Consider the following 23,916-nt stretch of genomic DNA (forward strand, 5'->3'; position numbering starts at 1 on the left):
GACATTTTATTATTTGTAGTCTGGCCCAGGAGTGGGAAGGTGAACGGAAAGGCTCTGGAGCAACGAACCACCCTTGCTGTCTCTGCCTGGTCGATTCCCCTCTTTCCACTGGGATTCTCTGCCTCTAACCCTATTACAGGGGCTGAGTCACTGGCTTGCTGGGGCTCTCTCATACCATCCCTGGGAGGGGTGCGTCACCTGAGTGGGTTGAGTCACTGATGTGGTCATCCTGTCTGGGTTGGCCCCCCCCCCCCTTGGGTTGTGCCGTGGCGGAGATCTTTGTGGGCTATACTCAGCCTTGTCTCAGCCTTGTCTCAGGATGGTAAGTTGGTGGTTGAAGATATCCCTCTAGTGGTGTGGGGGCTGTGCTTTGGCAAAGTGGGTGGGGTAATATCCTTCCTGTTTGGCCCTGTCCGGGGGTGTCCTCGGATGGGGCCACAGTGTCTCCTGACCCCTCCTGTCTCAGCCTCCGGTATTTATGCTGCAGTAGTTTATGTGTCGGGGGGCTAGGGTCAGTTTGTTATATCTGGAGTACTTCTCCTGTCCTATTCGGTGTCCTGTGTGAATTTAAGTGTGCTCTCTCTAATTCTCTCTTTCTCTCTTTCTTTCTCTTTCTCGGAGGACCTGAGCCCTAGGACCATGCCTCAGGACTACCTGACATGATGACTCCTTGCTGTCCCCAGTCCACCTGGCTGTGCTGCTGCTCCAGTTTCAACTGTTCTGCCTTATTATTATTGGACCATGCTGGTCATTTATGAACATTTGAACATCTTGGCCATGTTCTGTTATAATCTCCACCCGGCACAGCCAGAAGAGGACTGGCCACCCCACATAGCCTGGTTCCTCTCTAGGTTTCTTCCTAGGTTTTGGCCTTTCTAGGGAGTTTTTGTACTGGCTTAAGCAGGGGGACACGTCTGGCACTGCAGGATTTGAGTCCCTGGCGGCGTAGTGTGTTACTGACGGTAGGCTTTGTTACTTTGGTCCCAGCTCTCTGCAGGTCATTCACTAGGTCCCCCTGTGTGGTTCTGGAAATTTTGCTCACCGTTCTTGTGATCATTTTGACCCCACGGGGTGAGATCTTGCGTGGAGCCCCAGATCGAGGGAGATTATCAGTGGTCTTGTATGTCTTTAATTTCCTAATAATTGCTCCCACAGTTGATTTCTTCAAACCAAGCTGCTTACCTATTGCAGATTCAGTCTTCCCAGCCTGGGGCAGGTCTACAATTTTGTTTCTGGTGTCCTTTGACAGCTCTTTGGTCTTGGCCATAGTGGAGTTTGGAGTGTGACTGTTTGAGGTTGTGGACAGTGGTCTTTTATACTGATAACAAGTTCAAACAGGTGCCATTAATACAGGTAACGAGTGGAGGACAGATGAGCCTCTTAAAGAAGAAGTTACAGGTCTGTGAGAGCCAGAAATCTTGCTTGTTTGTAGGTGCCCAAATACTTATTTTCCACCATAATTTGCAAATAAATTCATTAAAAATCCTACAATGTGATTTTCTGGATTTTTTTTCTCATTTTGTCTGTCATAGTTGAAGTGTACCTATGATGAAAATTACAGGCCTCTCTCATCTTTTTAAGTTGGAGAACTTGCACAATTGGAGGCTGACTAAATACTTTTTTGCCCCACTGTACATTTTAAGGACACAGTATATTTTACAATCTTTTGTTTGACATAACCTGGCAGTCGTATGGGGGTCCTCCCATTTTTTGGGTGGCATCTAAAGCACATTTGCTGCATTTCTACTAATCTAATATGACCCATGGCCCTTCTAGCCATCTCTATTTAAAACAACAAAAAGTAAGCAAAAAGGCCCACAGTCATCAAGCTAGGTAAGAGATGATTAAATATGTTTAAGTGATTGATAAGACTGAACTAGATCCATGACAATACAATAATCCATATTGTGTGGCACCTTTAACTAATAGCCTAACAAATGAACAACTGAAAAGTAGGGAATTAGCTTGGGAAACTGACAGATCAATACCGTTACACTGACATACTGACTAATACACAGTGGCATGCCATCAAAGCCACACAACACAACACTAAGCAATACATCACAACAAGAAGGTGGCGCAGTGTTCCTTCATGGGCAAATTTGGTCATCAAACTTTGTCATCAAAGTCTGGCATTCACTGGATTTGTGGTGCTTTTAAAGACAACTGGAAACTCTGAAACAAACGTCAGTGATTTTCAGGTCGTAGCTCTAGAGGTTCCCTGAGTTCCTGACTTACAATTCCGAGTTGGATGACCATTCAAAACGTATTTTGAGCGTGACAGAAATCATGCTGGATTGACAGCACGGTCAATGTTAATTATTTTAAGCTTGGAAAAGAGACCCTTAAACCCAGAATTGGGACTGCACACCCACTCCACTGAATACCAGGCTAGTGATTGCTTTGTAATGCTTGCAGTTAGCCACTGATTCCTTCCAAACTTCCAACTTGAATTTGCAATTTCCAACTTGTTGTGTAATGTTTAGGTCCAATGGCCAATGAGCACTGATACGTTTTATCTATAATTTCTCTTCATTATTTCTCTTCATTTGACAAGGATTAAACAGGATTTGCAAGTAGCAAGTAGACTCTCAACTACAATTTGCTTACAATTCAAATAACTAAAAGTACCCTACCACTCAGGGGCTCAACTTTCACTGGGGACATTTCCCCCCACATTCAAAAATTGCATTTTTGTACCCCCCACCCCCCCCCCATTCAGGAATTGAAGAACAGCTCAAATAAGGAAAGCGAAACAACAGTCCATTATTGCTTTAAGACATGAGGTAGGCCATCAATGTAAATAAGAATTTGTTCATAGCTGACTTGCCTAGTTAAATAAAGGTTTAATTTTTTTGTTAAATAGGTCAGTCAATTCGGAAAATTTCAAGAACTTTGAAAGTTTCTTCAAGTGCAGTCACAAAATCCATTGAGCGTTATGATGAAACTGGCTCTCATGAGGACCGCCAACTCTAATGAGGATACGCTCATTAGAGTTACCAGCCTCAGAAATTGCCGCCCAAATAAATGATTGTTTGGATAGATACTTTTTTTTGTACCTTTATTTTACTAGGCAAGTCAGTTAAGAACAAATTCTTATTTACAACGACTGCCTAGGTACAGTGGGTTAACTGCCTGTTCAGGGGCAGAACGACAGATTTGTACCTTGTCAGCTCGGGGGTTTGAACTTGCAACCTTCCGGTTACTAGCCCAACGCTCTAACCACTAGGCCACATGATTCTAGATACTTCCTATAGTTAAGTTTGTCCACTAGGTGACAGCATTTAATGAAGTTGAAATTTTCTGAGGATTTTGTGGGGATTTTGATACAATGAGGACAGGCTTAAATGTTCATGTAATTGGCAAACCTAAGTCTGAGTCGCCCCAAAAACAATAGACTTGCGCAAATAAGAGGTTTTTGGGAGAATCACTTCATGGTACATTGTGGTCAGCTGCTGAGATTTTGGGAATCTGCATTTGACTGACAAACCATCCCCGGGGAGAAGGGTTGCTATCTGAGGAAGGGCAGTGAAAGAGCGAGACCACTTTGAACTATTTCATGTGCACGCTGTACTGCACTCCGTACTGCACTCCGCAACATTTGAACTAATCATGGAACGGGACAGGACAGCGAGCACCCGGGAAAAACTTCAGTGGACTTTATAGGTGTTCTTGACCGATTTTTTTTGGATGCCATGCGTTTTAAACCATGGAATTACAAATGATTTGGCTATGGATATGTTTTCTATCACACATTCCAGTGTTTGCATTTTTTGATGTACACGTTTCTGATCATTTTCAGCCTGGAGTAGTGCTCGGAAATGTCTCTCTTGGACGGGGTTGGATCTATCAAATAGACAGGACTTTAACTCCTAAATACGTGAGGCACATTTTCAATATTGAAAGACAACATGGAATTGTATATTTCTCAGGAAAAGTGAATTGTGCGAAGTTGCCGAAGAACCCAGCGCCGCTTTACATTCAGATCCAATCAATTACCTCGGAAAACTTTATTTTAATTAACTTCAATACTTTTGTGCATGGGCAAAATTGTTTAATTAAATATAGGAGTAAGAGCGCCGAAGGTAAGCCCGAGATTTACATGAACGTTCTCTCAAAAGTGGCGACTTCGCCATGCGTCTCTACCAGTATTTTGCTTTTGCACATTTATGAACATTTACCACTATTTACTCGACAACCTCACTCGTATCGTTTATCATGTACGGGAGGGAACTGGAAAGCCGTGTTTGATAACGGGAGTTTTTCTCCAAACTGTCTGCAATACAATCAGAGGAACGAGTTGGATTTACTCTGCAGGGTGCAAAATCTATGGAATTACACCACTGTCCGTGTAAAATTGCGATTTAATTCTCTACGTAGTCATGCCATGTTTACAGACAGGGATTTGGGGAGACTGGATTCATTGACCAAACGCAAAAAGAGAAATGTGAATACCGCTCCCCAGTTTCAACTGCCCAACTATCAGGTGTCTGTCCCGGAGAACGAACCCGCGGGAACTCGCGTAATTACGCTCAAAGCACTGGATACCGACGATGGAGATGCTGGTGAGGTTGAATATGATATGGAAGCGTTGTTCGATAGCAGATCCAATAATTATTTCCAAATCAACTTGCAGACCGGCAGCATCACAACTTTGCAGCCTTTGGACAGGGAGGTCAAGGACACACATGTATTCAAAGTTATTGCTACAGACTATGGCATCCCTAAGAGGTCGGCCACTGCTTACCTCACTGTCACTATTAGTGACACTAATGATCATGGGCCTGTGTTTGAGCAGACAGAGTACAGGGTCAGCATTAGAGAGAACGTGGAGGTAGGCTTTGAAGTGTTGACTATAAGGGCCACAGATGGGGATGCCCCATCAAATGCCAACATGATCTATAAGATTGTGAATGAGGAAGAAGATAATGCTGGTTTTGAAATCGACCCTAGAAATGGACTAGTCAAGATTAGGGTTCGGCCTGACAGAGAAACCTTGACCCAGTATCTGCTGATAGTGGAGGCCAATGACCAGGGTAAAGACCCAGGCCCCCGCAGTGCCACGGCTACAGTGTATATCTCTGTGGAGGATGAGAACGATAACTACCCCCAGTTCAGTGAGAAAAGGTATGTAGTCCAGGTCCTTGAGAGCGTGGCAGTGAACACCAAAGTGGCCCAGGTGAAGGCCACAGACAAAGACGAGGGCAACAATGCAAAAGTCCACTACAGCATCGTCAGTGGCAACGTGAAGGGCCAGTTCTACATCCATTCCCCTACAGGTGACATTGAAATAATCAACCCCCTAGATTATGAGATCATCAGGGAATACAATCTGAGAATAAAGGCACAGGATGGGGGAAGACCACCTCTGATTAATGGCACAGGGATGGTTGTAGTGCAAGTTGTGGATGTCAATGATAACGCCCCCATGTTTGTTAGCACACCCTTTCAAGCCACAGTATTGGAAAATGTGGCTATTGGTTATTCTGTGATTCATATTCAGGCTATTGATGCAGACTCCGGTGACAACTCTCATTTGGAGTACAGACTAACAGACATGGCTCCAGGCTTTCCCTTCACCATTAACAACAGCACAGGGTGGATTACAGTCAGTGTAGAGCTGGACAGGGAGACCACTGACTTTTACACTTTTGGCGTAGAAGCAGTGGATCATGGGGTTCCTGCCATGTCTTCCTCGGCCAGTGTCAGTGTGACGGTGCTTGACGTGAATGACAATGTCCCCACTTTCACTCAGAGAATGTATAGCCTTAAAATTAATGAGGATGCTGTGGTGGGTACCAGTGTACTAGCACTCTCTGCCATAGATCGGGATGCCAACAGTGTGGTAACATACCAGATCTCCAGCGGCAATACGCGGAACAGGTTCGCCATCACCAGTCAGACTGCTGGGGGAGTTATCACCCTGGCACTGCTGCTGGACTACAAACAGGAGCGCCAGTATGTCCTGACGGTGACCGCCTCAGATGGCACACGCTACGACACAGCGCAGGTCTTTATCAACGTCACCGATGCCAACACCCACCGGCCCGTGTTCCAGAGTGCCAACTACCAGGTGATGATCAGCGAGGACCAACCGGTGGGCTCCACCGTAGTGGTAATCAGTGCCACAGATGAGGACACAGGAGAGAACGCCCGCATCAGCTACGTCATGGAGGATAACGTGCCACAGTTCAAGATCAACCCTGACACAGGTGGCATAACCACGCAGATAGAAATCGACTATGAGGATCAGGCCTCCTACACACTGGCTATCATTGCCTGCGACAATGGCATCCCTCAGAAATCTGACACCACATATGTGGAGATCATCATCCTGGATGCTAACGATAATGTGCCACAGTTCCTCAGGGACATATACCAGGGGACCGTGTTTGAGGACGCAGCTGTGTACACCAGCGTCCTCCAGATTTCTGCCTCTGACAGGGACTCCGGGTCTAATGGGAGGCTTAGTTACACCTTTCAGGGTGGGGATGATGGAGAGGGGGACTTCATCATTGAGCCGTACTCTGGCATCATTAGAACAGCCAGGAAACTGGACAGGGAGAATGTGCCTGTGTACAACCTGAAGGCCTTTGCTGTGGATAAGGGGGTTCCGCCTCTTAAGGCAGCCGTGGACGTCCATGTGTCCATCCTGGACATCAACGACAATGCTCCTGTGTTTGAAAAGGACGAACTGTACGTCTGTGTAGTGGAGAACAGTCCTGTGGGTTCTGTCGTAGCCCGCATCACCGCTACAGATCCCGACGAGGGAACAAATGCGCAGATCCTGTTCCAAATAGTGGAAGGAAACGTCCCAGAGGTCTTCCAATTAGACATCTTCAATGGGGATCTTATCGCCCTTACTGATTTAGACTACGAGTCGAAGATGGAGTACACAATCGTCGTCCAGGCAACCTCTGCACCGTTAGTCAGCCGCGCCATCGTGCACATCCGCCTGCTGGATGTCAATGACAATTCCCCTGTCCTACGTGACTTTGAGATCATCTTCAACAACTACATCACCAACAGGTCCAACAGCTTTCCGGCTGGGGTGATCGGGAAGGTTCCAGCCCAGGACCCAGATGTGTCAGATAAACTCCACTACAGTTTTGTGGAAGGCAACGAGCTGAGTCTACTGATCCTGAGCCAGGACACAGGGGACTTGAGGCTGAGCAGAGACCTGGACAACAACCGGCCCCTTGAGGCCACCATGAAGATATCAGTCACAGGTAATGAAACTGTGTTAATTTGAATGCAATAGCCTTTTATATGCACCTCCATATGCATGGCAGATATTTTTATATTTAGTTTGTCCTTTCCACCTCCTCTCTTCATTCTTCTATGCGTTTGATGTGGTAGCTGTTGTCTTGCAATGAGACCTCTACTAATTGTGCTAGTTGTAAATCAGTTTTATTGCTGGTACTTGCCTCTGCTTAGAAAAGGGAGTCTGTTGCATGTTTATTACGGTAAGACTGGTGTTTGCGCCTAAATCACCACATTGCCCATTACTGGCTGGCTGTCTACTAAAAGATCCACAAAATGTTATCCAACAGCATTGTTGCCATGACAACTACCCCCCTTTGTTCCCTTTGGTGTGATTTGCACCCCTATTCTTTGTAACCCCTCTGTCCAAAAGAAGGAGTCACGGCAGCATACTCGAGATGAGACCAGGCTTAGCTGGATTCTGTCTGTCTTCTCGTTCAACTTTGAACCATATGACTTGACTTGAGGTTTTCACCATCAGTGCTCTGTGCTGTGCTTGTAGCAGAAATACAACGGCATTGCATGAAGTTGTCCAAAGACCATCCTCAGGCACTGTGCTCTTTGATCTCATGCTATTTCATATCTTGTGACAGTAGTTACCATGTTATTTTTTGCGTGTCTTCTAGAGAAATGGTTTCCTGAAGCAGTTGACACTAGTTTTTGTTATTCATTTGTTAATTTATTGTCAATTTTGGCAACTTGTTTATTGTTTTCCCAGAGAGCCCCATGCTATTTATTACTTGAGCGTGTTGTATTGGTACATTTGCAATCTGAAGAACTAAGATGGGACTCTTTCAAAGTTGAGGCACTTGTTACCAGTAGCAGTGCATGTGTAAAATCACTGGGGAAGCCAAGCCTATGTGTTGTGATAATTTGCTGTTTGCTCTTTAACCTGTTAATTCATATGCCTTGCGACCTTTTATAAACAGTATAGGCCTAAAGGCCGAGTTACCACCAGTCGCAAAGTAAACAGGAGCTGCCTCCACTATTCCAGCCCCATTTCAACTTCCACATTTTAAATTCATCAAATCACCTCTGCTTGGTCTAATACAGTAACAACTAAAAGATACCAACAACTATTTAGTCATATCAACACAAGCTAAATATGATGTGGCTGTCCGTGGTTCTGATTTCCGTGTGTGTGTGTGTGTGTGTGTGTGTGTGTGTGTGTGTGTGTGTGTGTGTGTGTGTGTGTGTGTGTGTGTGTGTGCGCGTTTGTGCAAGAAGAAAAACATGTTGATTCACTCTACTTGTGGAGAAACGGCAATGACATCCTCCTCTCTTTCATGTTGACGAAACGGTCTATCACTCTATCATATAATACCAGCTTTTATTTTTTGTTGTCCTAGGCTACCTGGATAAAATTCTTACTCGCTAGCCAAACTTCCATTCATGGGCAACGTTAGCTAGTTAACATTAGCCTTCTACATCTGGCTACATATTGAACGTCCATCCTCTCAGGCCAGGGGCACAGTAATGCATGAATTAATGGTTGGATCAGAATCGTCGTTATAGTATTTGGCCAGTACGGAGAATTAAGAATAACCACAAGTCCAAATCCCTATCTCCATCCATGGCTAATTTAGGAAAGGGCCCATTTTAGCTAGATGGCTAACCACTAGAGGACAACAGCACAACAAGATGCAACAACTTCAGTTTTCTGTCAATTACTTATGCTCTCAATGGGATTTGATAGGAGTGATGCCAAATCCAAGCTGGCTTCCCTTGACACTTTTTTTTCATGAGCCAGGACCAATCACAGTTGAGCTCTCTCAGTTTAGGTCAATGCTGATTGGATTTTTAAAATACTTTTTTTGTCAAGGGAGGCCAGATGCTCGCCGTCTTCCCTCGCCTTTAATGCTACTGGCGGTAACAATGTCATACTCATTTGGACCATACAGCATCAGATAGATGGCCTACACGTAGAGAGATATAGGGGCGGTGTTTGGCTCACTCTGATGCTTTCTCCTGTGAGATACATTCAGCTTCTTGTGAATTGAAGGAAAATTCTGAGAGATAGAAGATAAATAATTGTATGTTTTCATATATAATTAAAAAAAAAAAAAATTGGTGTAGCCTGGATTCCCTTGGCTTCCATGAATATGTAATGGATGTGAAACGCTAGCTTAGTTAGCGGTGGTGCGCGCTAAATAGTGTTTCAATCGGTGACATCACTTGCTCTGAGACCTTGAAGTAGTGGGCCACATCTCTGTTTGGGGCTTTTGTAGAGTGATGGGTAGCGATGCTTCGTGGGTGACTGTTGTTGATGTGTGCAGAGGGTCCCTGGTTCGCGCCCGGGTATGGGCGAGGGGACGATCTAAAGTTATACTGTTACAAATACACATGACTGCTTGTACTCCAATTCTGTTTTAAAAAGCAAACCTAAAAGTTAATTCAACTATTTTATGATAAAGACAGGCGTTGAAGCACATTAGAGTGACTACCCCTAAAAACCATTGAATGGGGTTCTGCTGTTTCATCGCCCCCAACGTGTTTAAAGCATCACAGACGTTTTAGACTGAAAAGCCCTATACGGACTGACCATGCAATGCATGCTTCCAGCAGGATGCACAGCCAACTGGTTTGCATGCCCTGCCGAAGGACTAGGTGGTTGGAGTTTGTTGGTGAGTATACCGGTAGCTAGGTCATAGACTGCTGGTTATGTATCAGGTTATGTATATTTTGATCATCGTTATCGCTAGAATAGTAGATGCTAGTTACCCTAACTAGCTAGCTGGCTGGCTAACATTAGCCTACCTCAATACAACTTAGTCTAAGAAACACGAGAACATTTCAGAAGTACGCAAATCATTTATAGGAAAAACTTTTTTCATAATTGGGATGTCGCCAGATTAACTGTAGATGCAGTATAACTTTAGCCAGGTAACTAAGATTGAGGGGACCACCATATTTTAGTTAGCTAACGTTAGCATTGCTAGCTATTTTTTACTCACATTGCTAGGAACAGTAATTGCTATCTCTCTAAAGTCAATTGACAACATCATAATATGTGACTCGTTTCAGGAAACTCTAGCCATGATTGGCTGAGATAATGGATGGGCTGGACATGCAGAGCGATGAGTTCTGATTTTTCTGCCATGTAGCACGCTTCTGTCTATAACATGAGCTGGTCAGCATGTGTAGGTATTCCTTTATAACGCTGCTTTTTTGAAAGATATTACGTAGTAGAACTGCAAAAGTGTTGCTCTCCACTTTCTGGAGGGCCAAATTTTGAAATCAGTGGAATGCCCGGTGGAATTAGAGTATGATAGCTAAGGAGATGGAGAAAATGCTGGCGTTTGATGGCAAATATGCAAAGGGATCGAAAAGAGAACACACGGCTGTTGTATAAAACACCTATCTCCGGATTACATCTTCAAACTAAGGGCAACCATGGGATCCGTGACAGAGAGGGAGAAGCGTCCATCCATGTATACGGGTAAGAGAGTCTAGCTAGCTACATTTTCAGATATTATACATTTCTAATTTAGTCAGAAAGTCGTTTTCATTTCACGTTAAAGCATACTTTTAGCTAGCTAGCTAACGTTAGCTGGCTGACTCGTCAACTAACGTTACGTTTATGATCTGGGTAGTAATATTATTCATATTTGAGCCATTTGCATTACTAGTTATAGCCTAATGTTAACTAGATAGCTAACATGTAACTTGGTTGGTTAGCTACCTGCAGATTCATGCGGGGTAGTAACGTTATGAGTTCGGATAATTGTTGAGCTAGCTAGCTATGTGTCTAAACAAAAGACTCCACTACACCTTCTGTATCCTGTGCTTTTGACAAATAAACTTTGATTTCATTTGATATAGTGTGTGTTTACCAGAGACGATAATGTGAAGAACATGCACTAAAGTCAAATTAGGATATAATGTTAGGCCAACGAGACAGAGTCCAAGTTCTAAAATTCTCCAGTAGAATGCCCTGCTTTTATTTCATCACACTCACAACCGTGAGCTATTTTCTGTAATTGGCTCACCATTATCTTTTTAATAATGATCTAGTTGTGAGTTTATTTTCCAGTAATAATGAAGACAAATGAGGTAAAGTGAATTTGTTGTCAGCTATATTATGATATTATACACTGGCTAGCCAGCTAACGTAACATTAGCTTGCTAACAAGCTAGAAACTAATCAAAATATTGTTTAGAAAGTTGCTTTTAGTTGCCTGGTTTACTAGATTTACATATAATTTCATTTTTAAACAGGTGGTTTGATTGGTGTTAAAATACACTAGTTATGCTATTTTGGACTACCAGGCTGCTGATGTCATGCAGCCTGTCATTTTTGTGTTTAAACTTTTTCATAACGACAATGACAAGTTTGATGTCAGACGACAATAGGATGTTCATGATATCACTGCAACAACTGTCATAGATAGACATAGTATAAACCACCTTTTAGTCTTGAAATCGCCTCATGTGAATATTTAAAGAGATGGGTGGGGCTAAGGCTTAAGAAGGTGTGAACGATGCTGAATGGGTGTAGAAAAATGAAAGCTCTCTAGGTTTCTAGGTTTACCAAAACATTCAAGCGAAATTTTCTTAAACGTGAGGTTACAAGTTTATCCATTTTCAAAGCAGAAATACTTTCCCATTGTTCCTCAACTGTAGTGTATGATATGCCATTTTCTAGCTCGGAGTTTCTACTTTTATCCAATGTAAAAAACACAATTTCAAGTTTTGCTACATAAGATCAAGCCGGCCGGTCACATATGGCAAAGTTGTTTCCTACTAATTATTTGCCAACTTTAGCATGTCAACATATTTCCATGCCACTCTAAATTAGTGTCATTTAGACAACAGTCACATTAGCCTCTGAAGTTCAACCCATGTTTAGGGCACACATAAATATTGGATGCAACTATGGTGGTACCATCTAACTTATGTATGTACTAACTAGCAGTAACAAACCAACCCAGGGCCATAGCAAAACATATGACAGTTGGTTGCATACTGTAACGGTGTCACCGGCCTTAATCTAATCTGGGTACCAGACTGATCCCCTGGTCATGAACAGATGCCGGGACCTTCCAGAAGGAGCGAAGGTGGGTATCATATAGTGCTGAGCGATTAGTGCTTTTTGAGGTCATTTCGGTTTGATTATTTAAAAAAATGCTTTATCATGAACTGTTGACATGAAATGCACTATGAATTATGTGGGTTGAAAGCTGTAACAACACAGAATAAAACAATGAATTAAAGTCCCATGACGGTAGTGACTGCCCACTACTGCTTATCACTTATTAACCATCCTTTATTCATATTGCACATTACTTAAATATTTGTTTAATTTGATGACTTTATTATTTCATTCCAAGTCATCATATCATCTCTATAGAGCTGCTCCCTATGCCATCTGACAAAATCACAATTTTAGTAGCTCTTCAAAGTAAATAAGGCATATTTCTATGACTGCTGAAAACCAACTATCAATCACTTGGATCATGTATTTCAGGTAGACATACTTTGCGAATACAACTGCTTTCTATCCCTCTTGATTGCACATTCTCTGTTCTGTCAATTTCTGTGGGTCTCAGTGCTCCACACAGACCAGTCAAGTAAGGTGGGCACGCAATGGATTATCGTCATTGTAGTTAATTACCACGTTTTCTGCGCTAAACTATGTAGAATATTGGCCTGTTGAAAACTACAACTCCGTTGTTGCCAGAGTTTCCCTCGATTGCTATGAAAAGGACACGCCATCATGAAGGCTCTGATAGTAACCCGAGTTACTGCCCTGATGACACAGCTTCATCAACAACGACAGGTAATGTGTGTTATGTGAAAAGTACTATTAGCTTGATAAACTAGTAGGCTAATTCCCCAGCCAAACAAATACAGCTAGTTTTCATTTTGGTTGTGAAGTGCATGAGCAAAAAGCTTTGTCCTTTCTTTAGAACAAAATGCAATTTACCACTTGGCAGTCTATTATATCACCCTGTCACAGGCTCTCTCAGTCAACACCACCTCATAAGATTGCCTGCTGCAGTTGTTCGAGAGCTATCTAGTTTGCAGCCAAAAATGTAGCATTGAAAAGTCCAACAAGTGGGCTGTCATCAGCATCATGCAGACATGACCTCGCTGTGAGCATTCCTATCCGGCCAGCAACATTCACCTGTCATCAGCATCATGCAGACATGACCTCGCTGTGAGCATTCCTATCCGGCCAGCAACATTCACCTGTCATCAGCATCATGCAGACATGACCTCGCTGTGAGCATTCCTATGAATGTTGGCAAGTATCCGGCCAGCAACATTCACCTGTCAGCAGCAACAGCTTTCACAGGCTCATCATTTGTACAAATGCAGCAGGTAACCCACTTCATTACATTGATACGTTTGATAACCCAATTGTGAAACATAATTTATTGAAACTGACATTATTTGTTGCTTATTTTCTACTTAGATGCATATAATGTCCAGAGCATAACCTAGTGGAACCAACTTGATTGCTGTGTTCACCATTCTATTTCACTTTACATTTTATGATAACTGAAGTGAAATAGAAAGGTGTGTGTGTGTGTGTGTGTGTGTGTGTGTGTGACCGAACAGTATCTTTGCTGAGGGGCCATGGACTGATCTATGCTGCCATGCCCATCGATGGGATGCTGGCGAAGACCTCACCCCAGCCTCACATCTTGCCTGCTCACCAACGGGCGTCGATATGGAGAACAAACTTCAACGTAGTATATATTTGTGTGTCAGATATCACCTATCCCTAACTCACGTAGGTAATAGAACAGTGACTGATACTGTGTGTGTTCACAGATGCATGAGATGCAGATCTGGCGCTCAACACATCCACAATAAGGTGATCACTAATAATACAATACAGCACAAATGTCTAGTAATAGCAACACCCTTTTCATTCCATGTGCCACTGAACTCTGACTCAATTCTGCCTATTTCTACAGATGGACTGGAGATGCTTTTGCCAGACAGGCAGCCTCAGGCGTTTGATCGGGAGACCATCATTGGGTAGGTTTGATCTGACCTGTTCGAACTTCAACATATTACCTGTTTGTATGTCAGATGTCACCTATCCGAACTGCCATTGGTAATAGAACAGTGACTATGTGTGTATGTGTTCCCAGAAACATGTATGGAGCCAGCACATGGAGACTTGCAAGGTGATGTGATGAAGTCCAGACTGACAGACGGGCTTGTTACTGATGTCTCTGAATGAAAAGAGATTTGGTATAAAAGTTTTACTAGACACAACTTTTACTTGTATTGTCTTTTTTAAAGTTTTTTATTGAATTGAATGGCATCAGTCAATATGGGGAGGTAGAAACCCTGTGTATTCTGCAACAGGATCAGGGAACTCCTGTTGTATACGTGACGCCACACAGGAAGGTTTGACCACTCTTGACATGTTTGCCAAGGTAGCCCCATTACCACTAGACCGTATCCATATCGGCTGGGAATGACAATGAAAGAGGAAAGATTGTTATATTGGTAGAACACTGCTTCTATGGTATTATGGAAAAGGTTGTTTATTCTACATGGGCCTGTTTCTACATTTGAAAGTTATTAAAACCCTGTAAAAACAACACATTTCCCTGCACCTATTTGGTGTATGTGACAATAAAACAAGGGCACACCCAAGAAACACCCACATCAAACCACACCCCTCAGCCAACTCACATTTGGCTTCCGTAATGGCTGCCAGTATTTCTTGAGGAGTATGCCAGAAAAAAAAGAGGCGAAATCAGCGGGTGCAGTTCCTCTTTAAAACCAGCATAAACAAGTAATAGCAACGTAGAGAAAATCTGTGAACTCTTTTCAGCTAACCAGACATTTCTTTGAGGCCTACATTGTAGGCATGCTCCCTACACACTCTGGCTTACATCTTGGTTATGAAACAATGATTGATTAGGGCTATGTTACAGGAAGAAATGTGCGTAATTTATGATTCTCATATGCACTCCAGTCTAAGATCAGAGCATGCTGCAACTCGCCCACTCTTGGGTTAATTTGAGTGTCTGGACAGAGTATCAGCACTCACACACACACACACACACACACACACACACACACACACACACACACACACACACACACACACACACACACACACACACACACACACACACACACACACACACACACACACACACACACACACACACACACACACACACACACACACACACACACACACACACACATACACACACACACACACACACACACACACACACACACACACACACACACACACACACACACACATACACACACACACACACACACACACACATACACACACACACACACACACACATACACACACACACACACACACACACACACACACACACACACACACACACACGCGTGCCTTTCTTTTTCTTTCTCACAAACATACATAATCACCATCTTTCCCTTTCATCAGAGATCTCTTTCTCCATTAGTGCAAGTCCTGCTACTACTATATAGAAACAACTAATTCTGTCCTCTTTTTGCTCATGTACTCTGTTCTCTTCCAAAAATGTGGGCTTAGTTATCTTCAATCTGTGGGCATTGCTTCTCTAACCATGAGAATTGGATTAGCCGTCCATGCCTAGCCTAGAATACTTGGCAGGTCTTAGTGTCTGGGTTCACTGGACCTCTCTCTATTAGACCCAATGCCCCCCCCCCACCCCCAATTCAATTTGGGGAAATGACCAACAGCATGCTCTGCTGCTTAGGACATGGTCCTAATGCAAATCAATGGCCTTCATTTCTAAAAGTGGGTTTGACAGCGATGTGGCAGACAAATGTATTTTTCCAGAGTTTGTTTTGCAGACTGAGACAAACCTCACGCAACCTCATGTTGACTTTTAAGCTAATTGGTGCTTATGTTTTGTCCTGTGATGTGATTTGGGAGCGATTGTAGCACCCTAAGCCAGGGAAACATCAAGGGTTCTTGCAGTGGCTCTGAGTACTCATTAAAAAAAATGTGGTTATTGAACTGTTTTCAGCTTGCTGTGGAGTTTGATAACATAGCCTTGTGGATGCATGATGCCCACTCAGCCAGCAAGTAGGGACTTAAACTCAGACTGGGTTGTGCTAATTTTGTCCACTCTACAAAAGGTGTTATTGGACGTTAGAATGTTACCTCAGGTGAAATCTTGAGAAGGTCGCTGTCAGCTACACATTTATCCTCTGACTTCACACTGAGTGGCAAAGGAAATGTGCCATAGAGAATGAACAATCATGACTGTGTCACTGTTGAAACATTTGTTTACAGTGGAGATATTTTTTGACAATCCCTGAAGTGAGCCAATGACGAAAAGCAGGTAATTGCATATTTGCACAATTTGTCATGCGCTCGCTGTAATGTGAACAATGGTGGTGTACATGTACTAGCCAACAAAAAGCATGTCTGTTTGGAATGTACAGATGTCGCCACAGAGGTTACCTCATTTTGTGGGTGTCATTATGCTGTATATCATTCTATATTGGAATTTGTTTAATGTGATGTTGGCTGCCCAGCTCTTCGGTCATGTTGTATTCTCACTGGGATCATTAGCCTAAGTAGAGAACAGTGTCTCCATGTCTTGTTTTGTATGCATATCCTGCCTGCAAACCACATTTCCGGGTCACCTAAATCCAAACAGTGTAATTATTATTCTACATTTAAAGTGAAAACTAAAACAACTAAACTCAGATATAAATGTAGAAAACATAATGGACCTGTACACTGAGTGTACAAAATATGTGCTCTATGATCCCTTATTGATGTCACTTGTTAAATCCATTCCAAACCGGTGTAGATGAAGGGGAGGAGACGGGTTAAAGAAGGATTTTTAATCCTTGAGACAACTGAGACATGGATTGTGTGTGTGTGCCATTCAGAAGGTGAATGGGCAAGACAAAATATTTAAGTGCCTTTGAAAGGAGTATGGTAGTTGGTGATAGGCACACCAGTTTGAATCAAAAACTTCAACGCTGCTGGGTTTTTCACGCTCAACAGTTTCCCGTGTGTATCAAGAATGGTCCACCACCTAAAGGATATTCAGCCAACTTGACAACTGTGGGATGCATTGGAGTCAACATGGGCCAACATCCCTGTGGAACGCTTTTGACACCTTGTAGAGTCCATGTCCCGACGAATTGAGGCTGTTCTGAGGTGCAAAAGGGATGCAACTCAATATTATTAAGGTGTTCTTAATGTTTTGGACACTCAGTGTATATTTCTTAATAATATAATCTTTAAGAACTAACAATCACCAAAATAAAAGCTAGACTGGGAGAATTGAAATTCCAAAAACAATGAATTAAGTAGTTTTCATACATTTGTATTACACAGGATACAAGTAGAGACTCATGGTAGCTCATACACTGCAGATGAGGAACAATGGGAAAGTGATTCTGCTTTGAAAGTTAATACACTTGTAACCCCACTTTTGAGAAAATGTGACTTGAATGTTTTGGAGAGCTCTTCTTTGTCTACACCCATTGAGCTTTGTTCTTAATTAAGCCTTAGCCCCTTTAAAGATTCACATGAGGCCATGTGCTAAACAACCAAAGATTAGAAAACTAAATGCTGGTTTATACTACATCTATCTAAAAATAGCATAACTGGTGTATTTTAACACCAACCAACCCATCGGTTTAAAAATGAATTTAGGGCCTCCCGTGTGGTGCAGCGGTCACTACAGATCCTGGTTCGATTCCAGGCTGTGTCGCAGCGATGGGACGATGGGACAAGACTGTAACTACCAATTTTATACCATTAAATTTGGGAGAAAAAGAGGGTAACAAAAATCGAATAAATAATGTCAATCTAGCAAACCAGGCAACTAAAAGCAACGTTCTAAACAATGTTTTGGTTAGTTTCTAGCTTGTTAGCTAACGTTAAGTTAGATGGCTAGCCAGTTCAAATAATGACATGCAAAGTTTTGAAACATATAATATCTGAAAATGTAACTAGCTAGATTGACACTCTTACTGTCACGTGGGCTCCCTCTCCGGCCGCTCGTTATGGCGTACACCTGTCGCCATCGTTACGCGCATTATGACACTCACCTGGACTCCATCACCTCCTTGATTACCTTCCCTATATATGTCACACCCTTTAGTTCCTTCCCCAGGCGTTATTGTTTCTGTTTCATGTCTGTGTGCTGTTCAAGTGTCTTGTTTTGTATTATGTTTCGTTTATTTATTAAAACACTGACTCCATGAACTTGCTTCCCGACTCTCAGTGCACATCTTTAAACTACAGTCATGGCCAAAAGTTTTGAGAATGACACAAATATGAATTTTTCACAAAGTCTGCTGCCTCAGTTTGTATGATGGCAATTTGCATATACTCCAGAATGTTATGAAGAGTGATCAGATGAATTGCAATTAATTGCAAAGTCCCTCTTTGCCATGCAAATTAACTGAACCCCCCAAAAACATTTCCACTGCATTTCAGCCCTGCCACAAAAGGACCAGCTGACATCATGTCAGTGTTTCTCTCGTTAACACAGGTGTGAGTGTTGATGAGGACAAGGCTGGAGATCACTCTGTCATGCTGATTGAGTTCGAATAACAGACTGGAAGCTTCAATAGAAGGGTGGTGCTTGGAATCATTGTTCTTCCTCTGTTAACCATGTTTACCTGCAAGGAAACACGTGCCGTCATCATTGCTTTGCACAAAAGGGCTTCACAGGCAAGGATATTGCTGCCAGTAAGATTGCACCTAAATCAACCATTTTCCGGATCATCCAGAACTTCAAAGAGAGCGGTTCAATTGTTGTGAAGAAGGCTTCAGGGCGCCCAAGAAAGTCCAGCAAGCGCCAGGACCATCTTATAAAGTTGATTCAGCTGCGGGATCGGGGCACCACCAGTACAGAGCTTGCTCAGGAATGGCAGCAGGCAGGTGTGAGTGCATCTGCACGCACAGTGAGGCAAAGACTTTTGGAGGATGGCCTGGTGTCAAGAAGGGCAGCAAAGAAGCCACTTCTCTCCAGGAAAAACATCAGGGACAGACTGATGTTCTGCAAGAGGTACAGGGATTGGACTGCTGAGGACTGGGGTAAAGTCATTTTCTCTGATGAATCCCCTTTCCGCTTGTTTGGGGCATCCGGGAAAAAACTTGTCCGAAGAAGACGAGGTGAGCGCTACCATCAGTACTGTGTAACACCAACAGTAAAGCATCCTGAGACCTTTCATGTGTGGGGTTGCTTCTCAGACAAGGGAGTGGGCTCACTCACAATTTTGCCTAAGAACACAGCTATGAATAAAGAATGGTACCAACACATCCTCCGAGAGCAACTTCACCCAACCATCCAGGAACAGTTTGGTGACAAACAATGCCTTTTACAGCATGATGGAGCACCTTGCCATAAGGCAAAAGTGATAACTAATTGGGTCGGGGAACAAAACATTGATATTTTGGGTCCATGGCCAGGAAACTCCCCAGACCTTAATCCCATTGAGAACTTGTGGTCAATCCTCAAGAGGCGGGTGGACAAACAAAATCCCACAAATTCTGACAAACTCCAAGCATTGATTATGCAAGAATGGTCTGCCATCAGTCAGGATGTGGCCCAGAAGTTAATTGACAGAATGCCAGGGCGGATTGCAGATGTCTTGAAAAAAAAGGGTCAACACTGCAAATATTGACTCTTTGCATCAACTTCATGTACATGTCAATAAAAGCCTTTGACACTTTTGAAATGCTTGTAATTGTACGTCCGTATTCCATAGTAACATCTGACAAAAATATCTAAAGACACTGAAGCAGCAAATGTTGTGGAAATTAATGTGTGTCATTCTCAAAGCTTTTGGCCACGACTGTACATTGATAAACGCTTCTCCCTCTCTGTCACTGATGGCATGCTGCATGGTTGCACTTAGTTTAAAGATGTAATCCAGAGGCAGGCGTTCTCTTTTTGACTCCCTCCGTGTAATGTTTGCAATCAAACGCCAGAATTTTCTCCAGCTCCTTAGCTATCATACTCCGCTTCCACTGGGCATTTCAACTTCTTTGTTGCAGTTCTTCGTGATATCTTTAAAAAAAATCTGCATTAGAAAGGATTACCTATACATACTGAGCAGCTCATGTTAAAGACAGAAGCATGCTACATGGCAGAACAATCTGAACTCATCTCTCGGCATGTCCAGCCCATCCAATCCATCAGCCAATCATGCGTAGCGGGACAGTTCCAGTCTTTTTCTCTGGCTTAACCAACTAGGCTCATAATTTAACAATTGTATTTGTATTTACAGATGGCATACACGTTTATTATTAAGACACATGAAAGTTCATGTTCCAGAAGCCAAAAAAACACATTTTGATAAAACATTTATGATGATGTAAATTTGCCTCTCCTGTAAAATAGTGACGAGTGACATAGGCCTAGTTTCCTGAAACTACTCACAAATGTGTAGAATTGCAAGAAATTGGCTTAAAAATTCCCCCCCAAAATTATACAATGCCAAGATGAGAGAGTCTCAAATGTAGCTGCGCCAACGACTGGCGGCTGCTACGTCAACCACCTAAGACCCTTTTTGATCCAGAAAAAAAACCTGGGACTGTAGGCCTATATCATCAAGCATAGACTACATTACACATCTACAAGCACAACATATACATGACATATTGGCTTAAGCTTAATGAGTGTGTGAATAAGAGACTCAGTCACATACTCAGAACTAACTGGACTTGTTTAATGTGAAATATATTGTATTCAGAGCATTCAGATTTCAAAGCTTGCTTGTTGTAGCTATAATGACATTTGTTTATGATTCATTTTAGATGTGTAATGTATGACATATGATATACATAGTTACCGATTAAAGATACATGTGAAATCCTGATGGCGCCGGAGAAGATAGATGCCGTTTTATGGGCTCCTAACCAATTGTGCTATTGGGTGTGATGTTTTTGCGTTATTTGTCACTTGTAACGTACATAATATTTCTGCCGCAGTCTCTTATGACTGAAAAGAGCTTCAGTGATTACTCACCTCGTACTGGACGAATAGTTTTTATTTCGAGTCGGACCCTCAAGGATTTACTTCAGACAAGAAACAAATCCCAGTCATTTGCATAAAGAAGAGATGGAGATATCGGGGGCATAGGTCGGGGTGTAAGGATCCGACTGCGAGCGAGTAATCCCCCTCTACCAAATCACATTTATTTATATAGCCCTTCTTACATCAGCTGATATCTCAAAGTGCTGTACAGAAACCCAGCCTAAAACCCCAAACAGGAAGCATTGCAGGTGTAGAAGCACAGTGGCTAGGAAAAACTCCCTATAAAGGCCAAAAGGAAGAAACCTAGAGAGGAACCAGGCTATGAGGGGTGGCCAGTCCTCTTCTGACTGTGCCGGGTGGAGATTATAACAGAACATGGCCAAGATGTTCAAATGTTCATAAATGCCCAGCATGGTCAAATAATAATAATCACAGTAGTTGTCGATCATTAAGAGTATCTCTACCGCTCCTGCTGTCTCTAGAGAGTTGAAAACAGCACGTCCGGTGAACAGGTCAGGGTTCCATAGCCGCAGGCAGAACAGTTGAAACTGGAGCAGCAGTACGGCCAGGTGGACTGGGGACAGCAAGGAGTTAACATGCCAGGTAGCCATGAGGCATGGTCCTAGGGCTCAGGTCCTCCGAGAGAGAGAAAGAAAGAGAGAATTAGAGAGAGCATACTTAAATTCACACAGGACACCGGATAAGACAGGAGAAGTACTCCAGATATAACAGACTGACCCTAGCCCCCCGACACATAAGCTACTGCAGCATAAATACTGGAGGCTGAGACAGGAGGGGTCAGGAGACACTGTGGCCCCATACCATCAGCCAACGTGCAATCATTGGATAACAAAATGGATGAGCTCTGATCAAAACTATCCTACCAACTGGACATTAAAATCTGTAATATCTTGTGTTTCACCGAAATCTAATATTAAGGAAGTCTCAAGGTTTTGCTCACCCGAGTTAAAGGATCTCATGAGAAGCTGGAGACCACACTATTTACCAAGAGAATTTTCATCTATATTTTTCATAGCTGTCTATCTACCATCCCAAACCGATGCTGGCACTAAGACCGCACTCATCGAGCTGTATAAGGCCATAAGCAAACAAGAAAATGCTCATCCAAGGGTGGCACTCCTAGTGGCCGAGGGCTTTAATGAAGGGAAACTTAAATCCGTTTTACCAAATTTTCCCCAGGTAAATGTGCAACCAGAGGAAAAAAAACTTTATACCACCTTTAATCCACACACAGACACATACAAACCTCTCCCTCGTCCTCCATTTGTCCAATCTGACCATAACTCTATCCTGTTGATTCCCGCTTACAAGAAAAACTAAAGCAGGAAGTACCAGTGACTCGCTCAATAAGGAAGTGGTCAGATGATGCAGATACGAAGCTACAGGACTGTTTTGCTAGCACAGACTGGAATATATTCCCGGGATTCTTCCGATGGCATTGCGTATGGCATTGGAGTATACCACCTCAGTCACTGGCTTCATCGAGAAGTTAATCGATGACGTCGTCCCCACAGTGACCGTACGTACATACTCCAACCAGAAGCCATGGATTACAGGCAACATCCACACTGAGCTAAAAATGGTAGAGCTTCCGCTTTCAAGGAGCGGGACTCTAACTGGGACGCTTATGAGAAATCCCGCTATGCCTTCCGACGAACCAAAAAACAAGCAAAGCGTCAATACAGGACTAAGATTGAATAATACACTACACTGGCTCCGAAGCTCGTCGGATGGGGCAGGGCTTGCAAACTATTATTGACTACAAAGGTCAAGTTTCCAGTGAAACAAGCCTACCAGATGAGCTAAATAACTTCTAAGCTCGCAACACTGAAGCATCATCAGCTGTTCCAGATGAATGTGTGATCCCGCTCTCCGTAGCCGATGTGAGTAAGACCTTTAAACAGGTCAACATTCACAAGGCCGTAGGGCCAGATGGATTACCAGGACGTGTACTCCAAGAATGCGCTGACCAACTGGGCAAGTGTCTTCACTGACATTTTCAACCTGTCCATGAATAAGTCTGTAATACCAACATGTTTCAAGCAGACCACCATAGTCCCTCTGCCCAAGAACACCATGGTAACCTGCTTAAATGACTACCGACCCGTTTCACTGACGTCTGTAGCCATGAAGTGCTTTGAAAGGCTAGTCATGGCTCACATTAACACCATTAGCCCAGAAACCTTAGTCCCACACCAATTTGCATACCGCCCCAACAGATCCACAGATGATGCAATCTCTATTGCACTTCACACTGCCCTTTCCTACCTGGACAAAAGGAACACCTATGTGAGAATGCTATTCATTGACTACAGCTCAGCATTCAACACCCTATTGCACCCAAAGCTCATCACTAAGCTATGGACAAAGGAGATGATTGTGGACTATAGAAAATGGAGGACCGAGCACGCCCCCATGCTCATAGACGGGGCTGTAGTGGAGCAGGTTGAGAGCTTCAAATTCCTTGGTGTCCACATCACCAACAAACTATCATGGTCCAAACACACCAAGACAGTCATGAAGAGGGCACGACAATGCCTATTCCTCCTCAGGAGACTGAAAAGATTTGGCATGGGTCCTCAGATACTCAAAAAGCTCCACAACGGCACCATCGGCTGCATCAAAACCAAACCAAATCAAATGTTATTTGTCACTTGCGCCGAAT

The 23,916-nt window shown here is 43.1% G+C and overlaps 1 protein-coding gene and 1 long non-coding RNA gene across 3 annotated transcripts in view; both read left to right on the forward strand.

The window, feature by feature from the left end:
- The first annotated feature begins 3,385 nt into the window (after positions 1-3,385).
- Positions 3,386-23,916, forward strand: part of LOC112219184 (cadherin EGF LAG seven-pass G-type receptor 1-like) — a 79,337-nt gene continuing 58,806 nt past the window's right edge. The window contains exon 1 of one of the 2 annotated variants that reach the window (XM_042301233.1): positions 3,386-7,229. In XM_042301233.1, coding sequence (XP_042157167.1) covers positions 3,710-7,229 — 3,520 coding nt within the window. In that variant the 5' untranslated portion in view covers positions 3,386-3,709. The remainder of the gene's footprint in view (positions 7,230-23,916) is intronic. The other variant, XM_042301231.1, reaches the window with a different exon arrangement.
- Positions 11,155-15,297, forward strand: LOC112218231. The gene is made up of 3 exons (XR_002948602.2): positions 11,155-14,086; positions 14,190-14,253; positions 14,370-15,297. It is a non-coding gene; the product is annotated as an uncharacterized LOC112218231 (long non-coding RNA).

This window comes from Oncorhynchus tshawytscha, linkage group LG19, assembly GCF_018296145.1.
Source record: "Oncorhynchus tshawytscha isolate Ot180627B linkage group LG19, Otsh_v2.0, whole genome shotgun sequence".
NCBI lineage: Eukaryota > Metazoa > Chordata > Actinopteri > Salmoniformes > Salmonidae > Oncorhynchus > Oncorhynchus tshawytscha.